This window comes from Nematolebias whitei, chromosome 9, assembly GCF_014905685.2.
Source record: "Nematolebias whitei isolate Nwh7 chromosome 9, NemWhi1, whole genome shotgun sequence".
NCBI lineage: Eukaryota > Metazoa > Chordata > Actinopteri > Cyprinodontiformes > Rivulidae > Nematolebias > Nematolebias whitei.
Window position 1 is genome coordinate 12,640,431 of NC_056506.1, and position 10,402 is coordinate 12,650,832.

Here is a 10,402-nt window from a genome sequence, read left to right on the forward strand (position 1 = left end):
ATCTGCTGTGATCCGTGCACTGAACTGTGCTCTGTCCTTTATATGTGTGTGTGTGTGTGTGTGTGTGTGTGTGTGTTTTCTGCTGCCAGTAGCCTTGTACTATGCAAGTAACACATATTAGTAAATTAATAATAATATAAATACAATAATAAACCAACAATCTTGGCTTTCTTGATGGCCAGTCAGGTGGAATTGACTCTTGGGAACAACTATGCCAAATTTGGTGCTTGTATCACTTTTTGCACATTTTTTTTCTCAAATATCTTGAGCAGATCAGAAGTTATGGCCATTTGAAATTCCAAGATGGCAGAAGATTCTGTGGGATGGCAGGAGGAACTTAACATCTGCCCAGATGGAGACTACGCCATTATGTGTCATCATGTGTTCAACGAGAGCAAAATGAAGTTGCTTCCTCTTTCTGACAGTAACATCAAAAGGACAAAGAAAGAAAACTGTTTTCTTAAACTTTTGTGTAAACTGAGAGAACACAAAGTGTCAGAGCAGATCTGAGGCCAGCGGTCAGTTCAGTCTCTGTCCCTCCCGGCGTGCAGACGGTCGGTGAACACGGGGCCAAACGCCGCATGTCGCTCTGAGCACAATACTCACAAACGATTTGTTCATGGCTCGTTTGACCTCGTCTGAGCCGTCCGAGTAGATCTGCTGGAAGAGCTTGTTGAGTGCGGCGTCCCCCTCCAGCTTCTCCTTCTTCTCCTCCTCGTTTATGTCCGACACCATCGCGTCCCATTTGCGGGTGTGGTGCGATGATGTGGGGTACTGATCTGAGGCAAGAACAAAAAGATTTAACAACTCAGAAGAACCATCAAGGTTAGAAAGAAGTTCACCTAAACACATTAATATAAAACAATTGAATATACAAACCATTCTAATCTGCACTCATAAAAAACTAAAATTAAACCTCTTTAAAAATCTGTTTTTAGATAATAATATGATCTGGTCTTCAGCAGGTTCTCACATATGATTCAAAATTGACCTCAAGTGTACAAAAATATAAAACAGATTCATCCATGTCATTATTTACCAGACGTGTTTCCCTATCTCCCCCCCCCGCCCCCCCACCCGCTTCCCCGCTGCATTCTTTTGTCCTGTGAATCCTTAAAAAGCCTCTTTTTTTTTTTTTTTTTCTGCATACCTCTTAATTCGAAGGATCAGCTGGTCTCTCAACAAAACTGATCAACTTCTCCCGACAGGAGTCAGGGTAAGGAGGACCCTCTTACCTCAACGGAAACAAATTGGATTCATGATGATAACTGGTTATTTTGCTGTTTGGCTGGTGAATTCTGGATTGTCTATAAATTCATGTGGATGTGTCGAAGCTCGACAGTGCTCAGACTGAATTTGGAGAGCTGCAGCAGGGAGCTGGAGCAGCTGTTATCAGGACTGTGAACTCACTGCCAGCACTCATGAATGGTGGGAATAATCTTGGAGAAGCTGTGAGCTCGACTTTTGGCGTAAAGGATCAATTCGGCTGTTTTTGGAGTTCCATCAGAGGAATATATACCAGCGAGACTTTAAAAGGCAGAAACAACAATTCACAAGTTCTGCCTGACCCAAATTGTGGCCTTAACGCCGGACTTATCTCAACTCCTCCTGGAATGTTTTGAAAACAACAAAGATGCTTTGACTGTTTCCTCACCCCTCCCTTCCCCAAGGTCGTGGACATGTAACAAAACCTCAACTGAGCTGAAGATGAACGTCACCTCTTATCTGGACAATGGCTGAGGGGGGGCTCTGGACTATGCTACGAATTTCCCTTAAAAATTCAATGTTTTCACCGCCTATATGTAAATGTATAACATCTGTTTATGTTGCTTTGCTGTGGTAGTTTTTTTTGATGCCTCAAATCGTGCCCTGTCTAGGACACTGTGTGAGAGATCTTTTTTTTATACTGTCTCTCATGTTTTCTTTCCTTTTCTCATCTAAGCAAAATATTATTCTGAATAAGAATAAGAGGGCCGCGCTATTTATTTATAGCCGCAGCTTCGTGCACTCCGCCAATCTTTCGGACAACTGTACGTACATAATCTCGCTGTATCTCGGTGCAATGCCAATAAAGTTTATTCTGATTCTGAAAAATTAAGCCAAAATAAAAAAAAAAGTTGTGTTTCTGCTGCTTTAATGGGATTTCAGAGGTTCAGTCTCCTCCAGCTTCTGCTGATCACACGTTTTAATGAACTGATCATCAGTTTGGACCTTGGAAGACTAAACTGTCTGATGAGCCGGTCATCATCGTGGGCCAGAACTCCTCTCTGTCTCTAAATACACGCTCTCTGTGTATTGCACCATTTGTTATACCCTCTAATAAGCTTAAAGTAATTGTTGTTAAAGATCATTTCTGCACCAATTTGTGCAGTTTTTATATCCATTCATCTAATTCCCTACATGTGGATGTATTAATTGTTCATCATGTGTGTCCGGAGTGTTCAATAATAGTTCTCACATCGATAGTTTCCCAGTATCACCTTTAAGTGACACCAATGGACCAGTAACCATAGAAACGTGCGTACACCAGCCATGAAGTTGGCGTGGAGCTGTGCTCATTTCATTCTAGGGCTGAACAATTCATTGCCTTTGCAATAATATTGTGATATACTAAAATTAGATTTTCTAATCGTAAAGGCTGCGATTTGACTGGTCACATGATCTGGTTATGTGACTTGCGAGTGAGCGGAGCAAAGCAGAGCAGAGAGCGGGAGAAGACAACACTGCGCTTTAACCAGTTGCACAATGGCGTCAGGCTCGACAGAAGCTGATACACCTGAAAGTTTGGTACCAAAGAGGGGCAGCACGTCTGTTGTTTGGAACTATTTTGGCTGTAAAAAAGAAGATTCTGTGTAACGACATGTATTGTGCAGAAGCTGCCTTGCTGCTGTTGCTGCCTCTCGAGGTAACACCACAAATCTTTATCAACATTTAAAAAAAATACCACAAAGCCATTTACGATGGTGGCATGGCCAAAATGCCAACGACCAGTGCTTCAACTTAAAGTAAGCAAAGTAGCAGCCAATGTGGATCACTGACCAAACTGTCAGAGATTCTTTATTGTCATTCGCACCACATGTGGTACGTGTGGTGGAGCGAAATTATGTACACAGGGTCCCAGTTACATCCAACAATAAAATGTAAAAGAAAAACAATAATATCTAAGATGTGAACTAAGAAAAACATCAACTAAATATACACTAAGCACTAATAGCATAAAAACATTACGTCGAACAGCAACACAAATGTGAGCATGAGTCTGTGTGAGTAGATGAGCATGCATGAACACATCAACATTGAAACATATCAGTGTGCTGGGTGAGTGGGGTCCTTCATGATGCAGGTGGCCCTCTTCCTGCATCTGGAGGTGTGAATGTCTGTGATGGTGGGGAGACCGACTCCAACAGTCTTCTGTGCAGCCTTCACCACTCTCTGCAAAGCTTTTCTATCTGTAGCTGTGCAGTCTCCATGCCACACGTTGATGCTGGAGCACAAGATGTCCTCCACTGCACACCTGTAGAAGGAGGTGAGGACTGAGCTTCCCAGACCAGCTCCTCTTAGCCGCCTGAGGAAGTAGAGTCTCTGATGAGCTTTCTTGATCAGGCTGGTAGTGTTGTTGCCCCAGCTGAGGTTGTCATTCATGTGTACACCGAAGTACTTGTAGCTGGAGACCACTTCCACTGCAGATCCTCTTATGTTCAGGGGGGTGTAGGTGTGTTTGTTCCTTCTGAAGTCCACAATCATCTCTTTGGTTTTCTTCACATTGATGTGAAGATTATTTTCTTTGCACCAGCTCTCCAGGTGTCCCACCTGCCTGCAGCTGGACTCATCATTGTTTGTGATGCATCCCACCACCACTGTATCATCTGCAAACTTTACAATGTGACAGCCTGGATGGGTAGCTGCACAATCATAGGTGAGCAGAGTAAACAGGAGGGGGCTCAACACACATCCCTGAGGAGAGCCAATGCTGAGGGTTATGGTGGAGGAGGAGAAGTTGTGGATCCTTACTAACTGTGGTCTCTTTGTTAAGAAGTCTAGTACCCAGTTGCAAATGGAGGGGCTTAGTCCTAGTGTGAATAGTTTGTCCATCAGGGTTTTGGGGATCATGGTGTTGAAGGCAGATGTGAAGTCCAAAAAGAGCATACGGACGTAAGAGTCTTTCTGCTCCAGGTGGTTGAGCGCAGTGTGGACCACAGAGGAGATGGCATCCTCTGTTGATCGGTTCTCACGGTATGCATACTGATGAGGGTCCTCGTTGATGTTGATGGTTTTGAATTTTGTTTGAATGTATTACTCCATATGAACATAATTTGAAACTACATGCGGAAACAACTCGAGCAATAATGGAGTTCATAATGAAAGACTTGATGCCCATTAATATACTGGTAGTGACCAAGCCTGGGTTTACGGCTTTGGTAAACACAGTGGATATGCGGTATAGAATACCCTCGCACACACATTTTAGCCAAGTTGCTATCCCCGAGCTATAGAAACAACGCAGAAACAGAGTTGCTGCGGAGCTGAAAACAGTGGAGTTTTTTTTGCAACTGAAACAGATTTACTGCTTGTGTTTGTTGAAAAATACAAGAGAAGAAGACATTGAAAAATAATCACATATTAAATCGCAATATTGAGGTAAAAGAACACAATAGAATATTTTCCACAATCGTTCAGCTCTATTTCATTCTTGATACATCTGAAGTTTTGAGTGAAAAAGGACGTACGTTTTTGTGCATGAAGCCCCTGGTCCTCGGGGGCCACCATCTTGCATGTTTCTCCGCTCCAACACACCTGGTTTGAATGAGCGAGTGATTACCAGGCTTCTGAACTGATTGAACCAGTGGATCAGGGAAACAGGTAAAACATGCAGGGTAGTAGCCCTTGAAGACCAGGACTGGACTCCCCTGCTGCACAATGACAGGAGAGTGTGTAAGAAGCCAATAAATAACCAGTTATTCCTGCTAGAAGAGCTTCTACAAGCTACTGGACCATGGGGTGGACATCATTTTCAGTTTGTCTTTATTTTTGTTCAGTAAATAATAAAATGGTAGAAATTGTGTTTTTCCACTCTGGAGGTTAGACTTTGGACATTTCAGAGCCTGGTTAAGACCTGTATGTCCTGATAGCCTAGACCTGAAACAGGCTGGACATGGACTCCCCACCACTGGAACTGGACAGGCAGCCCTGAATGAGCCTCCTCTCCTCTGGGACAGACTCATTCTGATTTCATTTTTATATTCTCTGTTACTCAGCCACTATAATCCCAGCCAGAGATGGAGCGGCAGAGTGGGAAACGTAATCCAGACATAGATTTACATAAACACGGTGACAGACCCACTGCAGACAGATTCAGGTCAAATATGGGCGTGAAATATCGAATAAGGAGTTTGAATTGAGCGGGGGTCTTATAGACAGGGCAGAGGTTAAACTGGGGTCAAGCTGCACACTTAACTTTGACTTTCTCACACAGTGAAATCAGCAATTAATCCCTGCAGTAACGTGAATGTGTGGGCTGAAATCCTGTTGTCATACCTTTCCCTCTGCCTGCCCACTCTCACCGTCAGACTAATGAAAGACTCAAGCCGGGCCTGACGGCCCACTCTCATTTTAGAACAGAACAGACAAACAGGAGCTCATATCGATCTTTGCAGAAAGAAAGAAAGAAAGAAAGAAGCAGCAGCTGAGACAGAGTGACGGGAGGATGCAGATGGGAGAACAGAGGAGACAAGTGACGTCGAGGACTGACGGGGATTGAAGTGTTTGATGCTGGCCTCCTGTCCTTCTCCTTCCAGCTCCTCCCATCTAATGGCGTCCGTCTTCTTCATCTTGATTTCCACCTGACAGAAGAGGGGAGAGATAAACACACAATATGTAACAAAATGGAGACCTTCAGAGCGCGGGGACAGAAATAACGTTTCCATTAGAGTGACATGTAAAAGCGCCGAGCATCGGATCATTACCGAGGCCAGGGGAGGATGACTTCTTCAGAGCTCTGTGTGTGTGTGTGTGATGTGCGGGGGCACAGCTCAATCTCAAACCTCACTGACAGACATACCACACTAACGAGATGCCTGTCAGCCAGAAGGCCAGTATGAGAGATGGAGGGGGGGTGGGGGGAATCCTAATTCCACACAGCAGCATCTGATCCAAATCATTACGCCAGGAGAACACGGGAGAGGAAAACAATGAGGGGGAGACACACACACAGGCTGTGGACACATGCTTTTAACAATCAGCTGCACTGACAGTCACACAGCAGAGAAGCACGCCAGCATGTCCCCCCACCCCCACCCCACCCAACGCCCTCCCTGAACACCTATTAATGGTGTGTGTATGTGATACGTGTGCATGCCAAAGAGAGCTGGTGATGTCGATGCAATTAAGGAACATTTCTGCTCTGCTGGGCGACGCGATGATTCATTTATGAGGGGTGCAGGCAGAGAGGTAGACCGGGGGGTGGGGGGTGTCGGTTTTAGGCTGATGAGGTGGTGTGTGTAGCCATGCACTGTTAGACCATCATGTCATCACTTCCTGCTCTGCAATGGACTAAAAACAGAACACCTCCGCCGAAAACGTCAACATGAACTCATCTGAAAAGTAATCAACCTTAACGAGCCGTTTGGATGGATTCAACTAATGCCCCTTTTGCCCCGCTCCTACTCAGCCCCAACTCTGCTCAGATCAGCCTGATTTGTGCTGTACTTCAGGACCGGTTCTGGAGGCGTGTCCAGAATCCAAAATCCTGCTATTGAACTTTTAATGAACTTAAGTTCACCATGACAGTTCTGCGATGAGTTAAATTCAAATCAGTCTGCTCCTCAGATAAATAATTTTAAATTATTATTTTTTAATATGAATGTTTCTGTTAAATTATTTTACATATGAATATTTCTGTTCAGTGCCCTGAGACGACTTCTGTTGTGACTTGGTGCTATATAAATAAACTGAAATGAATTAAATCTAATGAACCAGATTCTACAAAAACATTTATATTTAAAATTCTATATTTTTCTTCATTTGATGTATTTGCACTCATTGTGTCTACTTTTAGTGTTCAATTTAGATATGTGGTTTTGTTTCATACAGATTTTATTTTAGTGATTTAAAGTGTAATTCTTGTTTTGTGATTTGTACATCTGTGGGTTAGAATAAAGGTGAACTAAAGGCTCTTCTTTAAACATGTTTGAGGGAAATAATCCTGAGAGACAATAATTTTGTCTTTTTATGATTTTTCAGCTGAGTTAACTTTAATTAACAGATTATTTAATAAAGTCAAAGTGACAACTGGATTTCATGATTAAGCCTGCACCGTTTATTTATTTTTATTCTTCAATGATTAAAAAAAAAACATTATTTTTTATACAATGTAAAATGTTAAAAAACAAAAAAAAAGTGTCCACCCTCCGTCTAGGACTCCCAGTCCTCCTGCCTGCCAGGGATCGGAATCCAGCCTTTGTGAGCACTTCAACGGGTCGGCGGCTCGTATGTTCCTCCGCAGTGACTCCGCTCGCTCAAATGTTGTCGTCAGTCACCAAACATAAAAAACGTTTGGACTTCAGCATTAAACACAATGTTATCATTATTCTAAAAACGTTAAATCTTGTCCTCTGGACATTCAAAAAACAAAGCAAAGCAAAACTACAAAAAAAAAAAAAAAAAAGTAGAAATGTTTCGTCTTTCATCTGAAAGACTTCCTCAGTCTGAGGTGCTGTATTCAGCTCAGTCTCTTAAATAGCACCTTCTCAGAGTGGATCAACCAGTTTGCAGCTGACAACCAAAACCAGCTGCTCACATGGTCAAGAAGGACCATCAGCCTAACGATGGGTCATTAGCACACTGATGGCTGTTTACTATTCACAGGGGGCTGAGTGACACTAGCAATCACAGCATTGTAAGAGGGGGACAGTTGAACCCGGAGGCCTCCACCCCTGTTTAATGATGGACGATGTCTTTTCACAAAGATGGCCTCCTTTACTCCTCTTTCAAACCATCATTCCTCTCTATCCAGGAAGTGAACATCTTCATCCCTGAAAGAGTGACCGCTGGCCTGGTGATGAGTGTAGACCGCAGAGTCTGGCCTGATGATGTTGATCTTCTGTGCTGGTCCATCCTTTTGGCCAGTGGCTGTTTAGTTTCCCCAATGTAAGACTGATCACAGCCCTCCTGACACTGAACAGCATACACAACATTACTCTGTTTGTGCCGGGGGACTGGATCTTTGGGATGAACCAGTCTTTGCCGTAATGTATTTTGGGGTTTAAAAGCCACTGGGACGTTGTGTTTAGAAATTAAACGTCTCAGTTTCTCTGATACTCCCGCCACATTCGGAATGACCACTGGTCTGGGTTCTTCCTTTTCACCTGATGGCTGACTGGAGTCCAGTTTGGGTTTCTTCTCTGCTTTCAGGAAGGCCCAGTTAGGATATCCACATTGCTCTAGAGCCTGTCTTGTGTGGGATTTCTCCTTCTGCCTGGCTCCTGAGTTAGTGGGGATGCTGTCTGCTCTGTGGTACAGAGTCCTGGTGACTCCTAACTTGTGCTCCAAAGGGTGATGGGAGTCAAACTGCAAATACTGGTCTGTGTGGGTGGGTTTGAGGTACACCTCAGTTTGCAAATGTCCTCTATCAGAGACTGAGACCTCACAGTCCAAGAAAGCCAACCTGCCATTTTTTACATCTTCTTGTGTGAACTTGATGTATTTATCCACAGAGTTGATGTGGTCAGTAAAATGTTGGACTTCCTGAGATTTAATTTGAACCCAGGTGTTGTCAACATACCTTAACCAATGACTTGGTGGTGTCCCTGAAAAGGACATCAAGGCTCTCTTTTCTACCTCCTCCATGTACAGGTTGGCAACAATAGGAGAAACTGGTGACCCCATAGCACACCCATGTTTCTGCCTATAATATTGGCCCCCATATGTGAAGTAGGTTGACTGCAGGCACAGTTTCAAGAGTTGACACAGTTGTTCTGTGGAAAGCATGGTCCTGCTGCTCAGAGTGGTGTCTGATTTTAATCTTAAACTGACCTGTTCGTACGAGGATAGTTTTTAAAATTCTTCTGTTGACCTTCAAATGCCTAAATGGCCTCGCACCCCTTTACCTCTCTGAGCTTCTGGAACCTTACGTTCCCTCTCGGGCCCTGAGATCATCCGATCAGCTGCTTTTGGCTGTTCCAAAAACAAGACTGAAGCTCAGAGGAGATCGGGCTTTTTCAGTCATGGGCCCCAAGCTCTGGAACAACCTGCCCCCCAACATCAGGCAGGCCACCTCCCTCCCTCACTTCAAATCCCTGCTTAAAACTCATCTGTTTTCTCATGCATTTCATACAGTGTAAATTGATCTAGTGTTTTTTAATCTGTGACCCTATGTTTTAAATGCTTTTTATTAATTCTTCAGTTATTATCATTATTAGTGTATTGTATATATATGTTTATATATTTTTCTCTTTAATTTACTCATTGATTGTTGTTGTTGTTGTTGTTGTTAAGTACTTTGATAACAGGTTCTGTTTTAAATGTGCTCTATAAATAAAGTTGACTTGACTTGACCACCTCTACTGCATCATCAACAGGAATGCACGTAGAGTGATGTGACATCAAAAGAGACCATTGTTTCATCAGTCTCCATGATGACATCCCTCATCTTATCCACAAAGTCCATGGTGTTCTGTATGTGGTGTTCTGAGCTGCCAACTAAAGGGATGAGTACAGACGCCAGATATTTGGAAACAATGTAAGTGACTGAGTTAATCATGCTAACAATAGGTCTTAAAGGTACACCTTGTTTGTGGATTTTAAGTAAACCATACAGACTAGGTGTGGCCTCCCCTGGGTACAGTCTGTGGTACAGAATACGGTCAATAGCCTTGTCCTGCTCCAAAATTTTCAGGCAATTTATCAACTTCTTCTTGTAACCACTTCCTGGATCTCTTTTCAGAGGTTCATAAGTGTTTAAGTCACTAAGGAGTGTCATAACTTTCTCATGATAGTCTTTCTGGTTCAGAATCACTGTGCACCTTCCTTTGTCTGCTGGGAGAATGATGATGTTTTTGTCCTTGCTAAGAGTGGTGAGTGCATCCCTCTCCTCTCTACTGATGTTGGAAGGTGGTGGTTTGGCATTGCTGAGACAGGCTGAAACTTTGATTCTGAGTTGTTCTGCTTCACCCTCTTTAATTTTGTTGTTGCGGATGGCTGATTCTGTGGTTGTGATCATATCCACCAAAGGAATTGTACTTGGTGCAACAGCAAAGTTCAGTCCCCTGGCAAGAATCTCTGTCTCTGGCTAGGTGAGCTCTGTCAGATAAATTCTTCACCCACTTTTCTGTCTCCCTGGCATGTAATTGACTACTGGAGTGTTGTCCTACACTGAATGTGTTGTTATTGGAATAGTGATGGTGTT

General features: G+C 43.3%; 1 protein-coding gene across 1 annotated transcript in view; it reads right to left on the reverse strand.

The window, feature by feature from the left end:
- sugt1 (SGT1 homolog, MIS12 kinetochore complex assembly cochaperone) overlaps window positions 1-10,402 on the reverse strand; it is a 176,677-nt gene that overhangs the window by 13,523 nt on the left and 152,752 nt on the right. Inside the window, exons 11-12 of the mRNA XM_037682068.1 lie at window positions 5,750-5,840; window positions 607-779 (exon numbers count right to left, since the gene is read on the reverse strand). Of these exons, the coding sequence (XP_037537996.1) occupies window positions 607-779; window positions 5,750-5,840 (264 nt within the window). The remainder of the gene's footprint in view (window positions 1-606; window positions 780-5,749; window positions 5,841-10,402) is intronic.